Here is a 27410-nt window from a genome sequence, read left to right as displayed (position 1 = left end):
AGAGAGGGCATAACAAAAACAAAAAAAAGAAAAAACAACCCAATTACCCCCCCATCACCCCCCAGAGGACCGTCCCATCAAACCCTGGGAGGTGAAACTAAAAAAAAGACTAACAGACTAACATACAGTTACTTGGGTCCTTTTTTATGCTCCAGACAGACTGCAGGGTCACGACCCCAGACACTAATAGTGTAAACAATCCCACACAAAAACCAACTCAAAAAACACCCACAAAAAATGAACCAACACAAAACTAATAAGTGACGTATACCGTTAAGCTCAAACAAATGGAACACACCTGTTCCACCTTAAGAGCATTAACGGTATTGTGACTCAGTCACCAACAGAGGGAGCCAAAGTGCTGAAAATAAAAACCCCTTTGGTGACAGAGAAAACAACTCATGCTGCTTTTCCTGTGCGCAGCTATGTGTAAAACACAACCAAAAATGTGCTTCAACTAAATTACGCCGGAGCTGACACAACAGACGCAGTAGTTATCTTCACCCGGGGAAACGGGGCTACAACTGTAACACAGGAAGCTCAGCGACCCGTGCCACAGAGCTCCGCCGTGCGCGTTCACCCATTACAGACACACTCTTGCAGCTCCTGTTTAAACCTCTTATCCGGTCGAAGTGTGACGCAAAGCCGTCGCCAGTCACACTCCACCTCGACCCACGGATAAGGCACAACACAGGAACACGGGTGCAAGAGAGCTCAAATCAGTATTCGATAATGGGTTCTCAAACACGCACCATCCGGGCGGAGAGCACCCGCAACTGATCCGGATAACTTCTGAACGTCTGCTGCCGCTGGGTCCGTGATGTTTGGCCAGAGACTACTGTTATGTGTTGGACGCAGGACGGAGAACCGACCAGCGTTTGAAGGACCCAGTATAAAATAAGCAGAGCACAGAACAAAGGATAACAAAATTTAATGACATAACAGTGACGTGCTAAATACAACAAATGAGTGCACGGTCTGCGAGGTGGAGATGACGGTGTGCTTACTTTTGTAAGACACAGAAACAAACAGACATGTTGATAAATCTGCTGTTGCTCCATGCTGCACACATCTGTGCCAAACGGCCATTTAACACTCATTGCACCTGACAAATCCAACTTAACTAGAAGAAATCCTTCTTCTAAATCCATGGATATCAGTGGTAAAATATGACATTTCATGGTGATTCCACAGCTGCACTGTGGTGCATTTGAGGGGAAAAGGAAAAAAAGTATTCCACTGTGTGTGTTTTTTCACAATGAATTCCTTTTGTGAAAGACTGAATAAAAAAGAAAGTCTTTTCCAGTATGTGAAAAGGTTCTTCTTCCATCATCATTATCTACAGTATCACCATCAATATCACCATTATCATCATCATAATATTGATCACCATCGTTGCCCATCAATTATGAATATCTGTTATGTGTTGGACGCAGGACGGAGAACCGACCAGCGTTTGAAGGACCCAGTATAAAATAAGCAGAGCACAGAACAAAGGATAACAAAATTTAATGACATAACAGTGACGTGCTAAATACAACAAATGAGTGCGCGGTCTGCGAGGTGGAGATGACGGTGTGCTCCCAGCAGCACTAACGGTCCGGAGCCAGAAACAGTTCGGACCCAAGGACCCCGCCGACACCCCCCAGGTGGCCGCGACAAACCGAGTCTGTGAAAGACGAAACCATCATGTGAGTCCACACTCCACACACAGAGAGACCACTCAAAGGTGTACACAAACAGCAAACACTTCCTGGCTTAATTACTAATCAGCTTCCCACCCTGCAGGCATGGAACACCCAGTTCACATTCTTCACTGCAGTGGAAGCTGAACAAACGACTAACATAACAGCTCAATATAATAAGGTGTGAGGGACACCACATTTACTGACTGTACTCATGTTAGTCACAAAACCTAACGTACCTCAGGAAGTGTGCTGACGAGCGTGAGACCTCACCCCCTCCTCTTTCACAGACCATGGCATCAAACCTGGACGGTCTCTGCATCCATAATGATGAGATGGCTCTCAAGACGACGATCTCACCCGTCTGGTCACAAGGTCGAGTCTCTGGCAAATACACACTGTGTACTCCAGACTTAAATGCCACCATGCTCCAATCCGTGTAGATGCACCACAGCTGTGAGTCCTGACGAGCTGCACATGATCAGCCTCAGGTGATCAGGGTGAGGTCCTGAAAACTCAGCCACACAGCCACTCAGTCCTAAACGCGTGCCACCTGGAAGGAAAAACAAAAGACAGAAACAGAAGACAGAAACAAAAAGCAGCCAGGCACCCCCAACCATACAACAATATCACCACCATAATCACCATCAGCACCGTCGCTTCCAACAATATCACCAACATCATCAATATCAACATTATCAAAATCTTAACCTTAATCACAATCACAATCATCATCGTCCCCCATTACAATTACCAATAATATCAACATCGTCATTATGAACAATTGAACCCTCCTGTCCTGTGCACCAACAGCATTTCTTGTATATTTGTTTCTGTGAATTGTTGTGTAATTTGTGTCTGTAGCATAGCCCAAGCAGAGGATCACCCCTTTGAGTCTGGTCTGCTTGAGGTTTCTTCCTCAGAGGGAGTTTTTTCCTTACCACTGCTGCTGTGGGTGTTAGTAAGATTAGACCTTACTTGTGTGAAGCACCTTGAGGCAACTCTGTTCTGATTTGGCGCTATATAAATGAAATAAACTGAAATTGCAATTGAACAATCACCATCATCATCAATATCATCATCAAAACCTTAATCACAGGTGGCACGGTGGCTGAATTTATTTGTTTATTAAAAAGGATCCCCATTAACTGATGTCAAAATGCCACCTTGTCTTCCTAGGGCCCAAACAATAAAATGCAAAGTCAAACGTTACAATATCAGTTCATAAAATACCATATTTTAAATAAAATTTACAAATAAAGAAAACATCATACAAATCATATATAATCTGATGTGTTAATCTCACTCAAATACACTGATTGGTTGAGTGGCTGAGTAGTTAGCACTGATGCAACACAGCAAGAAGGTTGTAGGATCACTTCCCGTCCTTTCTGTGTGTGGAGTTTGCATGTTCTCCCTGTGTCTGCGTGGGTTCCCTCCGGGTGCTCCAGCTTCCTCCCACATCCAAAGACATGCATGTTAGGTGAACTGGAAAAATTGACTAAATCGACTGAAGGTATGAATGTGTTTGTCTGTCTATAGGTGGCCCTGTGACAGACTGGCATCCTGTCCAGGGTGCACCCCGCCTCAAGCCCTGTGACTGCTGAGGTAGGCTCCAGCCACCCGAGACCCTTAATTGAAATAAGCGGGTACAGAAAATGGATGGATGGACAACCTTAATCACAGTTACCATCATCATAACCTTCAGATTATGAAGGCTGAGTTTTCTTATTTCAAATGGTTCCAATGTGTCAATATAAAGGCGCCCTATAATATTACTATATAATAATAATATGATTATTAGCTCTGATCCCAGAATCAGTAGCAGTGTTCATCATGTCTACATTTAGATTACATCTTAATTTCATGTTCTAAACAATAGGGTTCCAGCCATGCTGGGATTGGGAACAGCGCTGCCCTTGGCCCCATAGGGCTTGGACCCCTAAATTTCATCTGTGTCACTGGGACAGACAGCACTGGAAGGCAAGGAGCCTTTTCATGAATGTGATGTGTTACAGTTGCCCCCACATGCCCAGGAATATGTTCAGAATTTGTAGCGTCACCAAACGGTGCAGATGATTCATAATGAACCATTAAACTTCTTTACAGCCTCAGCATTTAAATGAAACCCATCTGCCACTGCTCGGACTTGGCTCATGCGCGCTTGAGATACCAAGCTCCAAATCAGTTTCTGCTGCAGCAGACAAAGTTCTAACTATAAATTGATTGAAATCAACCTGTAAACAGATATCTTGCACATTAGACTTATACACTCAATGGCAGTGGTGGGCACAGATAACCAAAAAATTAACTTTGATAACATTTAATCAGATAACTGAAAAGTTATCTTTGATAAAGATAAACCACCCAAAAATGTATTGGGAGTTACAGATAACTGATAAATTCCAGTATTGTCTCTGGTACATTTGCAACTACTAACAAGCTGAATTTGAGTTTTAACACCACGATTGCTTTTGGAAGCATCAAAAGACCCAAACAATGAGCCAATACTTCTATGTTTGAACATGCTGCCTCTGCTGGCAGCACCCTGAGAGCAGCCACAAAGCCAGCTCTCTACCAATCCAAACGCTCTGGTCAGGTGGAGGTCTTGAAAAATAAAGGCATGCTGACTTATGGTTTTGTGTGAATACTGATAGAATAACTCCATTAATGTCAATTCTGTCATTTGTACAACGTTAAAATATAACATATATCTTTTAATGTTGAATAATGCACTAATTCTGAGGTTTTGTAACAGACAGATGGCAAAGGATTCTGGGTAAAAGTGCCTCTGCTAAACACTGATTGGTTCAGTCATTCATTATGTAAACCAACACGTTAATGTGACGTGTGTCGTGTGTTGGTGTTTACACATAAATGTGCTTTTGTAAAATATTCCATTTTTTATTTGTAAAAACATGCATTTTTACGGAGCCCTGGAAGTGTCATCGCAAAATGTTTGCATGTGGAGAGAATGTGCGCTCATTTTATTAGTTTTTTATTATTAGTTTTATGATGTACGCTCATTTTATTAGTGCCGTGCGCACGTTTTATGATCTGTGCACGTTTCATGATGTTGTAAAACATGCACTCAATATTGTCTTGATACATAAATGTTGGCTTTACACTGTGCGTTTTGGCCCTTTTTCAGATGATTTTTCATTTGTGCGAAAATTTTTTGGACCGAGTTTCAGGTTAATCGTGCGTCCTGCATTGTGTAGTGTACATGGAGTAACAAGCTGCATTCAACATCTCACGACCACATCCTGAGTGCTGATCTTATGGTCGATGTTGGGAAAGTGTAGGAACACGGACCCACAACAGGGGGCGCAAATGAACGGACAATGGAGTAAGTCAAAATAACAACGCTTTACTGTTGTGAATGTGCACAACGAATACAACCAATTACAGAATTGGACAAAAGTCAATACACAAAGGTGTCGTGTGGGCAGGCTCGAAGATAGGAGACGCCTCTCCAAGGTAAGACCGGAACCACACGGCTTCCTCCGCCACAGGTCCCCGGGTATACTGGAGCCGCCAAGTCCCGAACTCCCAGGTGGCCACTGCCTCCGCGTGTCGGACCTGGTACTGCTGGCGAGGGAAAAAGAACAGTTAGATGGGGGCGCGTTTGCACCCAGAACTCCGAACGGCAGGAAAGGTACCTCCACCTCTCGTTGGAACAGTAACCAATAACTAGCTCAGTCAAATGCTGTGTACTCAGTAGGCTTTGATACGTCACCTTTCTGGTAGAAACGATATCTCGGCAATGAGGTGGAGATGCCGTCCTGCTGATATACCCGACTGATGATTGCTGTCAGCTGTCTCAGGTGATGGGTGACAGCTGTCACCTTGGCTGCTCCTGTGAGGCGGCGGCGCCCTCTGGTGCCTGGAGCCCGCACTCCAGGCAGGGCGCCCTCTGGTGGTGGCGGGCCAGCAGTACCTCCTCTTCAGCGGCCCACACAACAGTCGAATGAAAATCAAACCTGTTTGATACTATTCTGGTCGGCTGTCGTGAGGTTATCCTGCTGCTGCAGAGCTACAAGCATCCAACCGCTCGCCCTGTGCATGCGCAAACATCGCAGAGCTGTCGTAATGTTTTTTGTTGTTGTTTTGTTTTGTTTTTAAACTTAATTTGTAAAAAAAAAAAAGCCATTTGCAAAGCCAAAAAGTTGATTTGACAACCATCTGATATAACCGGGGTCAAAATAAATAGAACACTGCCATCTACTGGTGCCCAGACGCTTAGTACTTAGGGCGAATACTGCCATGAACAGTAGAGGCCTTGAAAACTTGCCAAAACAAAATTCCAGATAATCCGTGTCTGCTACATTTAAGATGCGTGGAATTTAACAAACGCAAATACAATAACGTCTATAAACCCAGAGATTATATTCATGAGAGTTTTAGGCACTAGAGTTTAATGCTGCTGTCCGTGGAGCCTGAACAGAGTGTCTGAAATGCAATTTGTCGTGTCGCGAACATACTGAGATTACCCTATCCTACCCATAATGCACTGCTGGGCACAGCATGTGCTCACAAAATCTTAAAAATTAGCACATTACTTTAAAACTAAAACATATATCTGATATTTTCACTTTATAAAACTTCAGACATGACAGTAATTTTAAATAACTTGTCCAAAATTAGTTAGGTTAAAATTTGAACCATAAGTTAAAAATCTATGCCTCTGGATGACTTGGGTGATATTGCCAGTGTATCAGTATGGTATTAAAGAAAATATATATATATTTTTTGTGACCAGTTCTCCTTTGCCTGCAGAAGATAGAGTGGTTTCTTCTGAAAGCAGCTCTCTTCTGTTTGCAGAGGACAGAACTATACATCTCTTAAGAAACTTTTAACAGGTAGGTCTCAACTGATTTTAAATTTTAAAAATGTTTGCCGTTGTTCAGCTTGGTTTACTACATTGTCAGTCTAAAAGTTATCGGGCGACAATTTATCGGAAGATAATTATTCTGATAATGGTTTTTAATGTTATCTAAAAAGATAATCCGATAATGAAAACATTATCTTCAATAATTATCTGTTATCGGCTTATCGGAAGTGTGCCCACCATTGCTCACTGGTCACTTTATTAGGTACACATGGCAGGGACTCAATACATAGGCATCTAGACGTGGTGACGACAACTTGCTGAAGTTCCAACTGAGCATCAGAATGGGGAAGAAAGGGGATTTAAGTGTCTTTGAACTGGCATGGTGGTTGATGCCAGATGGGTTGGTCTGAGTATTTCAGAAACTGCTGATCTACTGTGATTTTACAGAGAATGGTCCGAGAAAGAGAAGATATCCAGTGAGTGGCAGCTGTGTGGACAAAAATGCCTTGCTGATGTCAGAGGTCAGAGGAGAATGGGCAGATGTTGAATGGGTGACTGCGTGATGCCATCATGTCAATATGGACCAACATCTCTGAGGAATATTTTCAACAGGTTGCTGTTAAAGACAAAAATGGATTCAACACAGTACTAGCATGACGTACCTAATAAAGTGGCCAGTGAGCGTATGCGCTGTTGTTTTTGAATGGAAGGAGGAGTCTGTGCGCCATTGCTGTTCATGAGTCTTGAACTCTGAGTCTGAGTCAAGTCTCACGTTTTGGAGGTCGAGTCGCAAGTCAAGTCTGAACTCGAGTTCAAGTCTCAAACTTGAGTCCCCATGTAAACTGTTTAAAAATAACATGAAACCTTACGAGGTCTGTTAGAAAAGTATCAGACCTTTTTATTTTTTTCAAAAACCTGATGGGTTTGAATCATGTGTGCTTGCATGAGCAAACCTTGAACCATGCATGATTTTTTTCACGCCTGTCAGTTGCGTCATTTGCTTGTAAGCAGCGTTTGTGTGAGGATGGGTGTAGTCTCTCGTCGTTTTTTCTTTGCAAGGAAATGGCAGAACGACTGGAGCAGCGTGACTGCATCACATTTTGCCAGAAACTGGGTGACAGCCAGGTGGAAACCATTCGGATTATTCAGACGGCTTTCGGTGACGATCCTCTGGGCATCACACAGATTAAGGAGCGGTACAACCAAAGCATGAAGTTGATGGTGCAACATGCCCAGCTCTTGCACCATTCAGAAGATTCAGACGGCTTTCGGTGGCTTTTCAGTCGTGTGACTATCCGAGAAATCGTGGATGAGGTGGACATGCCACAACATGTCCTGTGAGACTTCAACACGGAGCTGCTTTTGCTGCGCCATCAGCTTCGTGCCGATGAATTTCGTCGCCTCTCTTTTCATGGCAAAATCTTCTTTCACGGTGGAATGTGCTGAAAAAGTGCTGATGTCCACCTCTTCCGCAATTTCTCAGATAATCACACGACTGTCCCACATCTCCACAGCGTTCACTTTGGAAATGATCCGGTCGTTTCAGCACGTTGATGGCCGATCGGAGTGTGGCTCGCTCTCCACCATTGTGCGGACGTCTTTAAACTGGTTGTACCGCTCCTTAATCTGTGTGATGCCCATAGGATCATCACCGAAAGCCGTCTGAATAATCCGAATGGTTTCCACCTGGCTGTCACCCAGTTTCTGGCAAAATTTGATGCAGTCGCGCTTGCTCCAGTCGTTCCGCCATTTCCTTGCAAAGAAAAAACGACAAGAGACTCCACCCATCCTCACACAAAGGCTGCTTACAAGCAAATGACGCAACCGACAGGCGTGAAAAAAATCACGCATGCGCACGAAGGTTCAAGGTTTGCTCATGCAAGCACACGTGTTTCAAATCCATCAGGTTTTTGAAAAAAATAAAAAGGTCCAATACTTTTCTAACACACCTCGTACTAACATTTAAATTTCACTGTGCTGTACAGTTTGCAGATTTGATTAACAGTTCGCAGTTAATTTAGGATACTTTAAGGACGATGAAGAAAGGTGTGTTTGCAGATGTTTGCCAATCAAGTAAAATTTTGTAAATTTCATTTATGCTGGTGTTACACAATGTAAAGTTCAGTACAACTGCACACACACAAACAAAATCTTTATTATTTTATTTTTACAACATGTTTCAAAATAAAAACATACATCCTGTTAACTATGCAAACACACATTATTATCACCACGTGGAGCTGGAGATCAAACGGGGCAACAGACAGGAAAAGGAAAGACACTCGGCCGGAAAAATGCCAACAATGGACAAAGGGCTTGAAAATAAACTGTGAACTTGTGCACAGTTATGACCAGAGAGAGATAAATCATGCAGCCGAGCTCACATAAGACAACAAAAATTTTGTGATCTGAGCCAAGACTGATTCAGCCCTCATGTCTTGTGCCTGGGTGGACAAACCCTTTCAGTGTGTGTGTGTTACTGGTGTGCAGCAAATATGGCCACAGGCATATCTTTACAGAATCAAAAGTTGGCTTAATTTTCCACTTTTAACAAAGAACTGACTCTTCAGCCATTTCTAAGTTTGGAATGTCTTAAGCTGTATGACTGTGTTATCACTTGGCTTTTCACAAAGTGACCAGTCTTCCAAACATTCCCCAGCTGAATTTACGATGCCTCAGGAAAGCTTCAACAAACAGTCCCTATGGATCAAAGAGAGTTGTTGAAAGGTTCCAGGTAACCCCAGTTCAAACTGAATTTATTAGATAGTTTAATTAAACAAGTCCAATTCAGAGAACATCCAGACACCAACAAGACACGTCCTCCAGATAACATCCCAATACAAGGTCTATTAGAAAAGAAACCGACGTTTTTATTTTTTTCAAAAACTGTATGGATTTGAATCATGTGCGATTACATCAGACAAGCTTGAACCCTCGTGCACATGCATGACTTTTTCATTCAGTTTTTTCGAGCTAGACATGCCACAACATGTCCTGTGAGGCTTCATCACGGCATTGCTTTTTGTTCTGTGCCCTGCGCCTCCGTCCCGACGCGCAAATTCCTCTGCACGTCTTTTCATGACAAAAACTCCTGTAACAGTGGAATGTGCCATTCATTTCCAAAGTGAACGCTTTGTTGATCCGGGATGTCGTCTGACTACCACAGAAATGGCAGAAGAGTTTGACATAAGCACTTTTTCAGCATGAAAAGACGTGCGGAGGAATTCGCGCGTCGGGACGGAGGCGCAGGGCACAGAACAAAAAGCAACGCAGTGATGAAGCCTCACAGGACATGTTGTGGCATGTCCAGCTCGTCCACAATTTCTCGGATAGTCACACGACTGAAAAGCCACCGAAAGCCGTCTGAATCTTTCGAATGGTGCAAGAGCTGGGCTTGTCCTGTGAGACCAATACGGAGGTGCTTTCGTCCCGCGCCATGAGCGGCTCTGTGACGAATTTCTCTGCTCCTCTTTCCATTACAAAAACTCCTGTAACAGTGGAATGTGCCATTCATTTCCAAAGTGAACGCTTTGTTGATCCGGGATGTCATCTGACTACCACAGAAATGGCAGAAGAGTTTGACATCAGCACTTTTTCAGCATGAAAAGACGTGCGGAGGAATTCATGCATCGGGACAGAGGCGCAGGGCACAGAACAAAAAGCAACGCCGTGATGAAGCCTCACAGGACATGTTGTGGCATGTCCAGCTCGTCCACAATTTCTCGGATAGTCACAGGACTGAAAAGCCACCGAAAGCCGTCTGAATCTTTCGAATGGTGCAAGAGCTGGGCTTGTCCTGTGAGACCAATACGGAGGTGCTTTCATCCCACACCATGAGCGGCTCTGTGGCGAATTTCTCTGCTCCTCTTTCCATTACAAAAACTCCTGTAACAGTGCAATGTGCCAAAAAAGTGCTATGTCCGGCTGTCTTGCCATTTCTCTGGTAGTCAGACGACGTCCCGGATCAACAAAGCATTCACTTTGGAAATGATCTGGTCGTTTGAGCTTGTCGATCGCCGCTTGGTGCGCGGGGCACCATCCGCCACTGTGGGCCGTCTTTAATCCAGTTGTAATTGTCCTTAATCTGTGTGATCTCCATAAGATCTTCACCGAAAGCCATCTGAATTTTCCAAATGGTTTCCACTTGGCTGTCTCTCACACTTTCTGAAAAAATTTTGATGAAGCAAAGCGGCAGTCGATCAGCCAATTTCCTGACAATGAAAATCCGACGAGGGGGCTGGACCACTCCTCCCACAAGGTGTGCTCACAGGCGAATGATGCAACCGACAGGCGTGAAAAAACTCACGAATGCGCACGAAGGTTTAAGCTTGGCTGATGCAATCACACGATTCAAATCCATATACTTTTTTGCAAAAAATAAAAAGGTCCGTTACTTTTCTAACAGACCTCGTATTTGCAAACTGTTCTTCTTTTTGTTTTACTTTTGAGACTCTGTGTGCTTCTTACCCTGTGTGCTGCCATGCAATGCGACTGGAACCTTAATTTCCCTGAGGGAGTCTTCCCAAGGGATCAATAAAGTTCTATCTAATTGATCTAAGTCGTATAACATTCACTCTGCCATGTGGTGGCCATTTACTGTGTACTTAAGAAATGTATTTATTTATTTATAATGGCAGGGGTGTTGGCTAAATGGTTCAACATGCAGATCCACCTCGGATTTGCTGTGGCGGCTCCGAGTGGAAACAAGGGAGCAGCCAAAGGGACTTACTTCCTAGAGTCTCATTCTTTTCTTTTTCCATGCTTTTCATGTCTCATCATCACATATAGTCTCAGCAATAAAATGATGGATCATTACCTACATTGTCAAAATCTGTCACACTTGTGTGTACCTGTACATATGTGAATAAAATTTATATATATATATATATATATATATATATATATATATATATATATTATACAAGTTGTTTTGTCTTGTCTTTGTCTTGTCTTGTCTTGGGATTTGGAGGGCTCTCTGTTGGGACTGTTTACACAGAGACTGCTACCAGCTGCTTTGGACTTGAACTAACAGTCTTTTTCAAGACTTTTTTACTTTTTTTACTTTTTTACTTTTTAATTTTTTTTAACTTTTTACTGTGCTCCAACGCCTAAGGAAGACCTCTAACGGTCGAAACATCGCGACGGAGCACTTTTATCAGCTAACTTTTATTAGCGTTGGCAGGCTAACTAGCTTGCTAACGCTTTCATTTTAATTTTTTTTTATTTATTTTTATTTTATTTTAGCACCGTTGTCGTGCGTTGCCTGTGCTGCTTCATGGCCTGTTTGGTGCCTTGATTGGGGCACTCCTTCTGCTGAATCACCTTTGGATTATTTGCACATTATTTACTTTGTGTGTTTTTTGGAATCCGCTAGCTTAGCGTAGCTACTAGCTCTTAGCCGATTTAGCATGGCGGCTTCTCCTGTCTCTCCCGCACTTTTCTGCTCTGGGTGTGAAATGTTTAGTTATTCCTCGGCCTCCTTTAGCAGTAACGGTACTTGTAATAAGTGCAGCTTATTCGTAGCTTTGGAGGCCAGGCTGGGCGAAGTGGAGGCTCGGCTCCGCACCTTGGAAAATTCTACAGCTAGCCAGGCCCCTGTAGTCGGTGCGGACCAAGGTAGCTTAGCCGCCGTTAGTTCCCCCCTGGCAGATCCCGTGCAGTCGGGAAAGCAGGCTGACTGGGTGACTGTGAGGAGGAAGCGTAGCCCTACACAGAAGCCCCGTGTACACCGTCAACCCGTTCACATCTCTAACCGTTTTTCCCCACTCGACGACACACCCGCCGAGGATCAAACTCTGGTTATTGGCGACTCTGTTTTGAGAAATGTGAAGTTAGCGACACCAGCAACCATTGTCAATTGTCTTCCGGGGGCCAGAGCAGGCGACATCGAAGGACATTTGAAATTGCTGGCTAAGGCTAAGCGTAAATTTGGTAAGATTGTAATTCACGTCGGCAGTAATGACACTCGGTTACGCCAATCGGAGGTCACTAAAATTAACATTAAATCGGTGTGTAACTTTGCAAAAACAATGTCGGACTCTGTTGTTTTCTCTGGGCCCCTCCCCAATCAGACCGGGAGTGACATGTTTAGCCGCATGTTCTCCTTGAATTGCTGGCTGTCTGAGTGGTGTCCAAAAAATGAGGTGGGCTTCATTGATAATTGGCAAAGCTTCTGGGGAAAACCTGGTCTTGTTAGGAGAGACGGCATCCATCCCACTTTGGAGGGAGCAGCTCTCATTTCTAGAAATCTGGCCAATTTTTTTGGATCCTCCAAACTGTGACTGTCTAGCGTTGGGACCAGGAGGCAGAGCTGTGGTCTTATACACCTCTCTGCAGCTTCTCTCCCCCTGCCATCCCCTTATTACCCCATCCCCGTAGAGACGGTGCCTGCTCCCAGACCACCAATAACTAGCAAAAATCTATTTAAGCATAAAAATTCAAAAAGAAAAAATAATATAGCACCTTCAATTGCACCACAGACTAAAACAGTTAAATGTGGTCTATTAACATTAGGTCTCTTTCTTCTAAGTCCCTGTTGGTAAATGATATAATAATTGATCAACGTATTGATTTATTCTGCCTAACAGAAACTTGGTTACAGCAGGATGAATATGTTAGTTTAAATGAGTCAACACCCCCGAGTCACACTAACTGTCAGAATGCTCGTAGCACGGGCCGGGGCGGAGGATTAGCAGCAATCTTCCATTCCAGCTTATTAATTAATCAAAAACCTAGACAGAGCTTTAATTCATTTGAAAGCTTGTCTCTTAGTCTTGTCCATCCAAATTGGAAGTCCCAAAAACCAGTTTATTTGTTATTATCTATCGTCCACCTGGTCGTTACTGTGAGTTTCTCTGTGAATTTTCAGACCTTTTGTCTGACTTAGTGCTTAGCTCAGATAAGATAATTATAGTGGGCGATTTTAACATCCACACAGATGCTGAGAATGACAGCCTCAACACTGCATTCAATCTATTATTAGACTCTATCGGCTTTGCTCAAAAAGTAAATGAGTCCACCCACCACTTTAATCATATTTTAGATCTTGTTCTGACTTATGGTATGGAAATAGAAGACTTAACAGTATTCCCTGAAAACTCCCTTCTGTCTGATCATTTTTTAATAACATTTACATTTACCCTGATGGACTACCCTGCAGTGGGGAATAAGTTTCATTACACTAGAAGTCTTTCAGAAAGCGCTGTAACTAGGTTTAAGGATATGATTCCTTCTTTATGTTCTCTAATGTCATATACCAACACAGAGCAGAGTAGCTACCTAAACTCTGTAAGGGAGCTAGAGTATCTCGTCAGTAGTTTTACATCCTCATTGAAGACAACTTTGGATGCTGTAGCTCCTCTGAAAAAGAGAGCTTTAAATCAGAAGTGTCTGACTCCGTGGTATAACTTACAAACTCGTAGCTTAAAGCAGATAACCCGTAAGTTGGAGAGGAAATGGCGTCTCACTAATTTAGAAGATCTTCACTTAGCCTGGAAAAAGAGTTTGTTGCTCTATAAGAAAGCCCTCCGTGAAGCTAGGACATCTTTCTACTCATCACTAATTGAAGAAAATAAGAACAACCCCAGGTTTCTTTTCAGCACTGTAGCCAGGCTGACAAAGAGTCAGAGCTCTATTGAGCTGAGTATTCCATTAACTTTAACTAGTGATGACTTCATGACTTTCTTTGCTAACAAAATTTTGACTATTAGAGAAAAAATTACTCATAACCATCCCAAAGATGTATCGTTATCTTTGGCTGCTTTCAGTGATGCCGGTATTTGGTTAGACTCTTTCTCTCCGATTGTTCTGCCTCAGTTATTTTCATTAGTTACTTCATCCAAACCATCAACATGCTTATTAGACCCCATTCCTGCCAGGCTGCTCAAGGAAGTCCTACCATTATTTAATGCTTCAATCTTAAATATGATCAATCTATCTTTGTTAGTTGGTTATGTACTACAGGCCTTTAAGGTGGCAGTAATTAAACCATTACTTAAAAAGCCATCACTTGACCCAGCTATCTTAGCTAATTATAGGCCAATCTCCAACCTTCCTTTTCTCTCAAAGATTCTTGAGAGGGTAGTTGTAAAACAGCTAACTGATCACCTGCAGAGGAATGGTCTATTTGAAGAGTTTCAGTCAGGTTTTAGAATTCATCATAGTACAGAAACAGCATTAGTGAAGGTTACAAATGATCTTCTTATGGCTTCGGACAGTGGACTTATCTCTGTGCTTGTTCTGTTGGACCTCAGTGCTGCTTTTGATACTGTTGACCATAAAATTTTATTACAGAGATTAGAGCATGTCATAGGTATTAAAGGCACTGCGCTGCGGTGGTTTGAATCATATTTGTCTAATAGATTACAGTTTGTTCATGTAAATGGGGAATCTTCTTCACAGACTAAAGTTAATTATGGAGTTCCACAAGGTTCTGTGCTAGGACCAATTTTATTCACTTTATACATGCTTCCCTTGGGCAGTATTATTAGACGGTATTGCTTAAATTTTCATTGTTACGCAGATGATACCTAGCTTTATCTATCCATGAAGCCAGAGGATACACACCAATTAGCTAAACTGCAGGATTGTCTTACAGACATAAAGACATGGATGACCTCTAATTTCCTGCTTTTAAACTCAGATAAAACTGAAGTTATTGTACTTGGCCCCACAAATCTTAGAAGCATGGTGTCTAACCAGATCGTTACTCTGGATGGCATTTCCCTGATCTCTAGTAATACTGTGAGAAATCTTGGAGTTATTTTTGATCAGGATATGTCATTCAAAGCGCATATTAAACAAATATGTAGGACTGCCTTTTTGCATTTACGCAGTATCTCTAAAATCAGAAAGGTCTTGTCTCAGAGTGATGCTGAAAAACTAATTCATGCATTTATTTCCTCTAGGCTGGACTATTGTAATTCATTATTATCAGGTTGTCCTAAAAGTTCCCTAAAAAGCCTTCAGTTGGTTCAGAATGCTGCAGCTAGAGTACTGACGGGGACTAGCAGGAGAGAGCATATCTCACCCGTGTTGGCCTCTCTTCATTGGCTTCCTGTTAATTCTAGAATAGAATTTAAAATTCTTCTTCTTACTTATAAGGTTTTGAATAATCAGGTCCCATCTTATCTTAGGGACCTCGTAGTACCATATTACCCCATTAGAGCACTTCGCTCTCAGACTGCGGGCTTACTTGTGGTTCCTAGGGTTTGTAAGAGTAGAATGGGAGGCAGAGCCTTCAGCTTTCAGGCTCCTCTCCTGTGGAACCAGCTCCCAATTCAGATCAGGGAGACAGATACCCTCTCTACTTTTAAGATTAGGCTTAAAACTTTCCTTTTCGCTAAGGCTTATAGTTAGGGCTGGATCGGGTGACCCTGGACCATCCCTTGGTTATGTTGCTTTAGACGTAGACTGTGGGGGGTTCCCATGATGCACTGTTTCTTTCTTTTTTTGCTCCGTATGCATCACTCTGCATTTAATCATTAGTGATCGATCTCTGCCCCCCTTCTCGGCATGTCTTTTTCCTGGTTCTTTCCCTCAGCCCCATCCAGTCTCAGCAGAAGACTGCCCCTCCCTGAGCCTGGTTCTGCTGGAGGTTTCTACCTGTTAAAAGGGAGTTTTTCCTTCCCACTGTGGCCAAGTGCTTGCTCATAGGGGGTCGTTTTGACCGTTGGGGTTTTTCATGGTTATTGTATGGCCTTGCCTTGCAATATGGAGCGCCTTGGGGCAACTGTTTGTTGTGATTTGGCACTATATAAGAAAAAAGTTGATTGATTGATTGATTGTGTCCAGTTAAGACATTTTTAATCAATTGTTTCCAGAATTTATGACTTTCAGATCAAAAACTGATTCATATCAAACTGAACACTATGTTTCCTGCGGTATGCAGGTGGTGCCCCTTTCAGAATCAGAATCAGAATCAGAAAAGTTCTATTGCCATATGAGTGAACAAGTTCACAACATTAGGAAATTGCTGCGGTACTTGGTGCTAACATAAAAGACAAAATTCTGTGAAAAAAAAAATAGAGCAGTAAAACAAATAATATATAATACAAACTTTACAGTATAACAATGTTACAAAATGTACAGAATGTATATGAGCTAAGATAAATATATAAGATATATATACATATACGCGCACATACATACACACACACACACACACACACACACACACACACACACACACACACACACACACACACACACACACACACACATATATATATATATATATATACACGCTGGCTCTGGTTGAAGCGGGGGGATGCGTGGCGTAGTGCGTTACCTGGACACAAGTCGAGGCCTGATCACCCCCGGCTGGGTCACCCAGGTGAGGGTGTCTGATGTAAGACCCGAAACACCCTATGACCCCGGGTACATCACTGAAGATGTGTCCAGGTTGCACCACAAGGTCTATTCTATAACTATATATATATATATATATATATATATATATATATATATATATATATATATATATATATATATGCATACATATACAGTGGTCCCTCGTTTATCGTGGGAGTTACGTTCTAAACATAGCCCGCAATAGGCGAAATCCACGAAGTAGTCAGCGTTATTTTTTACAATTATTGTAGATGTTTTAAGGCTGTAAAACCCCTCACTACAAACTTTATACACTTTTCTCAAACAGGCATTAACATTTTCTCACTTTTCTCTCGTGTGTAAGTTCAAACATTAGCAGAAAAATAAGACCAACCTGTTTTCAGGCCCAAACATTTGTTTGAGAAATAAAAATAGAACGTTTTCCTAGAAATAATTATGATGGCTTTTAGAACTAACAAATTTAAGTTTAATGATGAACCTACGAGGTTGGACACATAAGAAATTATTAATAGTCACTGACCAGTATTTCACAGTTCCTCTGATCGCGCCTCTTCATCCTGGCGCTGCGCCGCTGTCGCGCCTTTTGCCATTGAGTCACACCTCGGTGCAGGTGTCTTTTTCCGAGTGAAGAACACAGTTATGGGTAGTTGTTGGTGCTCTTTTTTCTTCTGGGCAAGAAGATTTTTATACACAGACACACGCTGAACACAACGCGCATACTCTCCCTTCACGGTGCCGCGACCGGCCTGCTTGATGAGGACGCAGAACACAATGCGCTGTAAAAAATAAAAAAAAGCATGCAAAATTGGACTAAAAAAATCTGCGAAACTGCGAGGCCACGAAAGGTGAACCATGTTATAGCGAGGGACCACTGTACACATACATACATATATTTATTTACATAATTATTGTATGGCCTTGCCTTACAATATAAAGCGCCTTGGGGCAACTGTTTGTTGTGATTTGGCGCTATATAAAAAAAATTGATTGATTGATTGATTGATATATACACCCATATGTGATCCGTGCAAACAGAGGGTTGTTAGTGGTGATAGCAACAATCTGGAGTTCTAAAAGTTCTTGTTGATGAGGCTAATGGCAGAGGGGAAAAAACTGTTCTTATGGCAGGAGGTTCTGGTCCGAAGGGACCGTAGCCTCCTGCCTGAGGGGAGGAGGTCAAAAAGGCTATATCCAGGGTGAGAAGGATCGACTCTGATCCGGCCTGAACACCCCAGTGTCCTGGAGATGTACAGGTCCTGAAGAGATGGAAGGTTGGAGCCAATCACCTTCTCAGCAGAGCGTACAGTGCGCTGTAGTCTCTGTATGTCCCTGGTGGTGGCTCCAGCATACCACATGGTGATGGAGGTGGTGAGGATGGACTCGATGATGGCAGTATAAAACTGCACCATGATCCTTGCTGGCAGGTTGAATTTCTTCAACTTCTGCAGGAAGTACATCCTCTGCTGGGCCTTTTTGACAACAGAAGTAATGGTGGACTCCCACTTGAGGTCCTGGGTTACAGTGATTCCCAGGAAACGGAAGGTGTCCATTATGGTGATGGGGGTGTCTGCCAGAGTAATGAACGGGAGAGAGGCTGTGTTCTTTCTAAAGTCCACAATAATCTCCACTGTCTTCTCAGTGTTCAGCACCAAGTTGTTATAGCTGCACAAGGACACCAGTCATTGGACCTCCAGCCTATAGGCAGACTCATCCCCATCTGAGATGAGTCTGATAAGGGTGGTGTCGTCTGCAAACTTGATAAGCTTGACAGACTGGTGATCAGAGGTGCAGCAGTTGCTGTACATGGAGAAAAGCAGAGGAGAGAGGACACAGCCCTGAGGAGTACCGATACTGGTGGTCCGGGAGTCCGAGACATTCTTCCCCAGCCTCACTTGCTGCTTCCTATCCTTCAGGAAGTTGGCAATCCACCTGCAGGTGGAATCAGGCACGTTCATCTGGGAAAGCTTATCCTGGAGAAGATCTGGGAGGATGGTATTGAAGGCAGAACTGAAGTCCACAAACAGGATCCTAGCGTAGGTTTCAGGGAGTCCAGATGCTGCAGAACAAAGTGCAAAGCCAGATTGATGGCGTCATCCACAGACCTATTAGCTCTGTAAGCAAACTGCATGGGGTCCAAGAGGGAGGCCATGAGAGATCTGAGGTGGGACAGAACCAGACGCTCAAATGACTTCATGACTACAGAAGTCAGTGCCACTGGTCTGTAGTCACTGAGTCCAGTGATCCTCGGTTTCTTGGGAACAAGAACAATGATGGAAGTTTTGAAACAGTTAGACATGTGGCAAGCCTCCAGTGAGGAGTTGAATATGTCTGTAAACACTGGGGCAGGCTCATTAGCACAGTGTTTCAGAGTTGCAGGTGAGACACCGTCTGGCCCAGGAGCTTTGCGAGCTTTCAATGTGTTTAATTACATTTCAGATTTAATAAAATATTATTTTAACTTATATCCACTACAGTTGACATATGTGCTTTGTGTCTGATTGTGTTTCCACCATAAGTACCTTACCTGTTACAAACCAGGCGTAGTCTCCCCAGGTCCACGCAGAGATATTTACAGCTGGGGGGCTACAGAGAGAACATGGGTAACAGTTTGATCAGAGGACAGTTGACAGTGATCAATCAGATGGGTGATGAAATTGATGGTTGACAAGAAGCTTACCTGAAGTCAACCTCCTGTTTGGTTGTTCCAATAATAAAAGGAACATCACTGTAGTTTCCTCCCTTTTCCCACAGCTCAAATGGAAAATCTTGGAGGATGTATCCATCCACCACAATGACTGGACCAACAAAGAGTCCTTTGGTGGGCAGGTCAGTAAGGTCATCAGCTGCCCAGAAAGGATACTCCTGCCACGGGATGGCCTGGGAAAACGAGAGTCAGCAGCAATCCATATCGAAATAGTTTTTTTTCTGGAAAATTTTTGGATGAAATCAATTCCTTCCAATGTTCTAAATCTGAATCTTTAATGGATTCCATAAGAGGGTCAAACAACAATACTAATATCACTGTTACTCGATCCTCTTCAAAGAGCAGAGTGCTGATTGAAGATTTACTGACACCAACCACAAGGCAAGATTTTTGCTTATTTCTTTGTTTTTACATTTTGGCTTCCCTCTCCACTGATGTGTAGCAGATGATGAAAATGAAAAATTTTACTTGCACCGTGCCTCAGTTCTACTGTAAAATCAGCAAGAAATGATCTAGATGAGGATTCCAGAAGTTTTAAAATCCATCTGTGGTGATATACTCAGAGAAACACTTGCTAATTTATACGCTCACACACACTCATCTTCAACCTCTTATACAAAATCATGTCATGGGATCTTCTCTCGAATCGCGGGGCTAATTTATACAAATGACTATGAAATTCTGCAACTTCAATGTTTCATCTGGATTGTCTTGAGTACCCAGGAAGGAAGACACAGGAGATGCTGGAGAGATTATATTTCCCAGATGGAACCTCAATTTTCCTGAGAGTCTTACTAAGGGATCAATAAAGTTCTAATCTAATCCAATCTAACTATGTGGGCTTCATGGAACCATTTCAGGCAGAAATGGGCACGGTTCGCTGTTGTCTGGTCAATGTTTTTCCTGGATAGCTTGTTACCATACCAATTAATATGTGTAAGACCATGTCAGTGTGGACACACAGATCACATCTGGTCACTTGCTACACACACACACAGACATTATATATATATATATATATATATATATATATATATATATGTCATGCCTATCTAACTATTGCAACTGCAGCATTTTTTATACAAATGTTACACAACAATTAAAAGTATGCAAAATAATCTGGACTCCAGTCTGCAGGTTTGCTTTTCAAGAAACATGAATTGTAACACAAATCAATCAATCAATCAATCAATCAACTTTTTTCTTGTATAGCGCCAAATCACAACAAACAGTTGCCCCAAGGCGCTCCACATTGCAAGGCAAGGCCATACAATAATTATGAAACACAGTCTACGTCTAAAGCAACACAACCAAGGGATGGTCCAGGGTCACCCGATCCAGCCCCAACTATAAGCCCCAGCGAAAAGGAAAGCCCTAAGCCCAATCTCAAAAGTAGAGAGGGTATCTGTCTCCCCGATCCGAATTGGGAGCTGGCTCCACAGGAGAGGAGCCCGAAAGCTGAAGGCTCTGCCCCCCATTCCACTCCCACAAACCCCAGGAACCACAAGCAAGCCCGCAGTCCGAGAGCGAAGCGCTCCAACGGGGTAATACGGTACCATGAGGTCCCCAAGACAAGATGGGACCCGACCACTCAAAACCCCATAAGCAAGAAGAAGAACCCCAAATTCCACTCTAGCATCAACAGGAAGCCAATGAAGCCATGAAAACCTCTTTACTGTATAAAGCTGGAACTGTACATTTATTTCATTTAATACATTATTTATCTTCCATTTTGAGTATATATATAGTAGTGAGACTTTTGAATGGAAGCCCTTTTCAAAGAGACTCCACTTTTACTTCAGCAGAGAAGCTTTTATCCCAGGACACTAATAAATCTTGATGGTATTTCAGCATGAAGAAAAGGAATGTCTGTGTTACCACCCCAGATTTCAAAGCATGAAAAAGAAATCCTGACAAATTTCTTCCTTAACTTTCATAGTATTATTAGACACAGTGATCTGATTGTGTCCCTCAAGTAACTGACGATCTCTCAAAACAAATGACCCATTTTAAAAAGAAAACATGTCCAAAATGTCTGAGCTATAAAGTTCAATTACATATCTGATTATATTCTGAAATATTAACTAACCGTTTTACTATTAGGCCAAGAAATAGGGAAAATCTCTCCTGTCCCATTCAGTTATTAAAGAACTGCCACACTGCTTTGACACAAAATTAACCCTTTGTCCGCTTTTACACTATAAACACCTGCTGAAGTAATGCAATGAGTTCCAGCAGAGTCTTTGATGTCTCCTACCTGGAGGACCTGTTGGACGGAGAGATGACGTAGGCAGGTGAGGTCTTCGCAGCCGGTCTTTTGCAAGAAGATAAGGTTGGCAGACTCGGCCTGCTTCAGTGTGGCGTTGAGCACAGACCAGCCGCTCATGTCCACCGCTGCATGGAAAAGACCCTTTGCCAATGGAGACATCATCAGAGTCCACACTGAGGTCCCCCCTTCCACAGACAAAAAGTAAGAGAAGGTTTTCAGCCTCATTTCAAGAAGACTGGGTTCAACACAATGGCTGTGTCTTTTGAACTGAGGAAATGTACAATCCATTTAAAGTGTGTTGGGACCATTTCTCGTTGCTTAATACATCATTCAGGGGATCAGGTGATAGATGGCACAGGAACTGCGAAATTCCTCAAATAGTGTAACAATGAATTCAAAATTCAACAGGAAAAATAAGTTAGAAACAAACAGACTGTGAAAAAAGCTCTTAAGTCTAATCAATTTACTTATCGACAGTGTTGCCACAGTTACATTGAAAAAGAAATTCAATTACTGATTACCGATTGCTCCTTGAAAAAGTAACTTAGTTACTTTACTGATTACTCACTTGTAAAAGTAACTAAGTTAGATTAGTTGGTTAGAATGGTAACTGAATTATGTAAAAACAGTCATTGCTGAATACTGCAGGAACATGTATCTTAAGATAACACTATTTTATGTATAATGTGTTTTGGTTATAAACGTTTTTAAGGTTAAAGGCCTTGATCCAAGGAAACATACAATAAAGTAATGTTTTCATAAAATGCATAATATTCTGTGTTCCTAAATTGTTATAGAAAAACAAACATTCTGTTTTCTGAATAGAGCAATGCCAATCCTTAATTCATAAGACATAAATATATAACTTTATGTGGTAAAAACTTTTATTATTTTTTTACTATTAGTTGTATTATGGCAGCCATATTGGGAAATGGCTGGCATGTATGGTTCAAGAAATACTATAAATAAGTTTGGGAGGCTCAAAAACTTATATTTAGACACCAAGATTGTTCAAATTGGATGATTCGTTCAATGAAAACAATTATTTTAAGTTTTTGGCAGCCATTTTGAACATCAGGTGGCCATTTTGAATTTTGGGTCTTAGCATATTTTTGCTAAAAGATGACCTTTGGGGAAATATTTGGGATAAAACAAAACTTTCTAGCACTTGCAGAAAGCTTCTGCATTGGGAGATTTCTGGAATTTGGCTTTTTGACCTTGGTCATTTCATGACCTTGAAAATGACCTTAAAACTCAAAAATCAGGGCGGCATCCGGCCTAACCTTGTTTAGCATATACTAATTGACCAAACCAACATGGTTGCCGGCTTTTATCAAAGAAACGCCATCTAAATAAAAATTTCAGCACTTGGCTGGCCCACTACAATACAATGACAGTTATCATGAGATGGCAAAAGCCCAGCAGTGACATTCAATCACTCAGTGGAAATAAGTCTTTTCAACTGGACGAAATCTCAAGCAGGCCAGACTCATAGAGATACAGAGATGTTCACGTCATTTTTTTGCAAGCTTGAGTCAAGTCTTTAATCGCAAGTCCAAATCAAGTCTCAAGTTTCTGGCCATCAAGTCCATCCCTAAAACTGCATTGTTAGATCTTATTCAAATTCCAAACTCAACTCAAGGGCATTATTGTCAACATATTCATCAACCCTCAATGGTGTTCATGAGTCTCTAACCTCAAGTCCAAGTCTCAAGTCTTTAAGGCTGAGTCGCAAAGTCAAGTCTGAAGTCACATTTTTAAGTCAAGATTGAAAACCTATTTTTATTCTCTTTCTTATGAATAGTTTTTATTTTTTTTATCTGTTTTATTCTTTTACGTCTGTTTTTAATTATGTATTTGAATTTGTTTAATTCATTTTTAACTTATTTATTTACATTTTATGTTGAAATGTTCTGTGTAAGGTGCCTTGAGATGGCTTTTGCTGTGATTTGGTGCATTATAAGCTAATTAAATAGAAATTAAATTGAATTAAAGTTACTATTTGTGTAACTTGAGTCCAAGTCTCAAACTCGAGTTCCCTTGTCTGGTGAGCCATGTTTTCGACCAAAATCACAAACCAAACAACACAGAATAGGGCAGCGCAGTCTCTTTGAACCCGTGCCTGATATCGCGGGATTTGGCCACTTCTGGGGACAGTCTCCCGTTGCGCAATACAAACACAGTATAACTTCACACAGATAAATGGTGTACCATTTGTTTTCGGCTGCAATCACCAAAGCAGTTGCGAAAAGTGGAGTTTTTTTTTTCAGTTCCCAGCAGAGAAGGGAAAACGACGCAAATGGGAGCGGTCGTGTCGATAACTGTTAGCCTACATAGCTAACCATAGCAGCTGTGTTCTCTTGCCTGCAAAACCGCCTTGACATGTTTGAGCTTCAGGTCATAAACAAACCACAACACATCCACCACCATATCATCACTTCGTCTTTGCATTTTCACTTTATTTGACGTGTAATTTGCCCAAAACTCTGAGAGGGCTGTTCCCGGATGTAGGATTATTGCGTCATATTTTAACCATTTAGCGCTCCACTGCCAATTGTCAGACCATGCAGTGACAGAAATGTTGCAGCAAAACAAGCTAATATAGTCCAGTGTTTACAATGTCAGACAACCAGAAAGGACAACCAAAAGGGAAGAACAGAGTCTAACAGAACCCTCAAAACAACAACACATTTCACGTCAGTCAGTTTCCATACCCGAGCTGTGTCCCACTATGGTGACTTTCCCAGGATCTCCTCCGAACACGTGAATGTTTCTCTGGACCCAGTGCAGAGCTGCAATCTGGTCCATGAAACCATAGTTCCCTACAAACACAGAGATAAACACAACCCACTGATTACCCGAAGCAGCTCTGACATGACCTCCTTTCCAGTGTCCCAGAAACAACACCAGTTCCTGTAACACTCCAGCAGCTTGAACTAAGTTTAATTCTTCCGATAAATGCAAAAAGAAAATATGGTGCGGAATTAGGAAAAGCAATAATTAGAAATATAAGTGCTGGAGAAGTCATGGCTCCTGTAAGAAATAAAAAAAGAGTCACGCCTTCACACAAATGCAACGTTATGTCACTCAATGGGTCACTTCAAACCAAGGTCTCCTGGTCAAATTAAGTAACAAATCAATTACACTGACACATACACAAACAGACGCAGTGCAGCATGCTGGGAAACTGCAAGCAAACGCTAATGTCAGTGAAACAAATGACTACACAAGAGAAGCAAACCTTGTTTATCCAAATCCCATTAACATTCATTATTAAGTGTTCACATCTTAATGGAAAGGTGCAGAGTGGGAGTGCACTGTAAACATGATAAATATTTCAACAGTATGAAAACGCGGAAGGTAGCTTTCAAGAGAAGCACAACCACCCACTATACCTGTGCAACACACTGTAGTGATTTAATGTAAGTCATTAAAGTGTTCCTAAAAGTACACTCCAGTCCATAAGCATTTGGACAGTGACCTTTTTTGTGGCAATTTTACCTCAATACACCAGCACAATGTAGCTAAATCTAGAGCACTGTGTTCAAAGAGCGAAAAACGTCCGCCAACACGAGTTTCCAATTCCACAAAATTTTAAATGCGAAAAAAAATTTCAAGGTCAAAGGCCTGTTAGAAGTGGCTTTTCATAAGTTAAATTAGATGTGATTAAATGTCAGGAGTGTTTAGTTCATGCACTTGAATTGAATTTTTTTGTGGTGTTGTCAGGTTGTAATTATTTTTTTCGGTTTCTGAATTCTTTTTCAGATAATTTTCAGAGAACATTAGATGTGCTAGTTTAGCCTTTCAGCTTTAATTTGGGTGGGGTGGGGGGGGGTCATCAAAAAGATCACATTAATATTTAGGAACACTATAAACAAAAAAGTTTACTAAAGTATAGCAATAAGGCACAAACACATAGGCAGTGGCAGGCAAAGTTCAGCTAATCCGATAGCAGATAATCATCGAAGCTAATGTAAGCCAATTATCTTCAGATAAATTTAGTGCCAATAACTTTCAGTCCAATGACATTTTTTTTTTGCTGGTAAAGTGAGCAAAGTTTAACAGTCAAAAACGTTTGTAAAACCTAAAATCAAACATTTTAGTCCGTCTGTTGTGTGTTTATTTATGGCAGACTGCCTGTCGCTTGCTGATGATGTTATCATTAAGCGCAAAACATGGCCAGTCGACGCATGGAGCATTGTGGGTAGCGTAGTTCAGGTTCACTGTGGACATTACAGTGTTTCCGTCCGTTGTCCCTTGGAAATCTGCTGCAAAACCCATCACACCCTGTGCAAAAAGAATTATTTAAATTTCTAAAGGACATTGGATTACTTCATCACATCTAAACAGATGACTATGGCTGCAAAGAGTTAAGGTTTTGTAAAATCTCAGCAATTACTCGCCAGCCCGGTAAGTGGCGGCAAATGCACCTTAAGCTGGTGCCGTCCACCACTGGATCCGAAAGTAGAAGAAGTGTTATCGTCTGCTCGACACAAAACAAAACAGACTAATTTTAACATTAATTTATTTTATTTCTTTGTGGCTGACAGTATCGCCAAGACTCAGTGGGAGAGAGGAGCTCTCATGGCGCAGCTGTGTACAGACTGGGACGTTTCTTCACCGTTTAGACCATTCTGAATAATCTCAGGATGATTATTTTTTCAGATGAATCCCACTGAAACCAACAGGTAAGAATTTATATTTACTACGTGTATTTTACTCTACCAATCAATGCATTAATGGACGTATTTCGGTTGTTTAAGCCACAGGGTTGAAAGCATATGAAAAAAGCAGCAACTTTTTAGTTTGTAAATGATGGTGTATCTAATACCGGGATAAACTGTGACTTCTAATACTGTGTTTTACCACTTTTGAAAGATGATGACAGTGTTTGGGGTTTTATTTTTTAATTCATTCATTTTTCGTGTGTTCTTGTGTGTTTGTGATCCTTGAATTTACCCAGCAGCCCCTGCGGCGCTTAAAGTGAAACTGGTTTATCAGAAGCCGAAAGTGTAATCTGATGTGGCCGCGTCCGAATCAATACTAAAAGTTATTGGTTATCTGTAACATGTGAAAACATTCAGCTGGTTGAATGAAGTCAAACTAAACGTTAACGTTACAAAAACTAAGCAAACGATAAAAAAAATGTCAAGAACTACAGCAAAACAAAATATAGACGAAGTGAGGTTTGTGGTGGCATTTGGTCAAATTTTTCGACTTTAAAAATCCTGATCAAGCGCCAGCTACAGGGACGAAGCTGCGCAAAGCTTAAACGATGCCAACAAAAGTCCAGACTTCTTGTTTTGTTTGGGCTTCGTTGCCCTTCGTTAACTGCTGTGTGACCGGGCCTTAAGACATAATGTAAAATATACATTAAATGTGATTTTCAATGCTAAATATAAACGGCCAAAAAAAATCTGTAATCTGGATCAGATCTGGATGAAACTTTGTCAGTCGATAAGGGATACCATCCTATACATAACAGTGTCAAATATGAAAGAAATTGGATCTTTTTTGACAGAGCTGTGAGTTTTAGAAAATTCGTTCAGTGTTAAAGGACAGGGATTT

At 41.7% G+C, this 27410-nt stretch overlaps 1 protein-coding gene across 1 annotated transcript in view; it reads right to left on the bottom strand.

The window, feature by feature from the left end:
• The window catches only part of si:ch211-71n6.4 (para-nitrobenzyl esterase), a 64827-nt gene that overhangs the window by 22510 nt on the left and 14907 nt on the right, over positions 1–27410 (bottom strand). The window contains exons 4-7 of the mRNA XM_034195622.1: positions 24557–24664; positions 21831–22027; positions 19547–19746; positions 19394–19452 (exon numbers count right to left, since the gene is read on the bottom strand). Of these exons, the coding sequence (XP_034051513.1) occupies positions 19394–19452; positions 19547–19746; positions 21831–22027; positions 24557–24664 (564 nt within the window). The remainder of the gene's footprint in view (positions 1–19393; positions 19453–19546; positions 19747–21830; positions 22028–24556; positions 24665–27410) is intronic.

Source organism: Thalassophryne amazonica, chromosome 2 (genome assembly GCF_902500255.1).
Source record: "Thalassophryne amazonica chromosome 2, fThaAma1.1, whole genome shotgun sequence".
Classification (NCBI taxonomy): domain Eukaryota; kingdom Metazoa; phylum Chordata; class Actinopteri; order Batrachoidiformes; family Batrachoididae; genus Thalassophryne; species Thalassophryne amazonica.
Note: the sequence above shows the minus strand (reverse complement) of the source record. Positions and strands in the feature narration are given on the sequence as shown.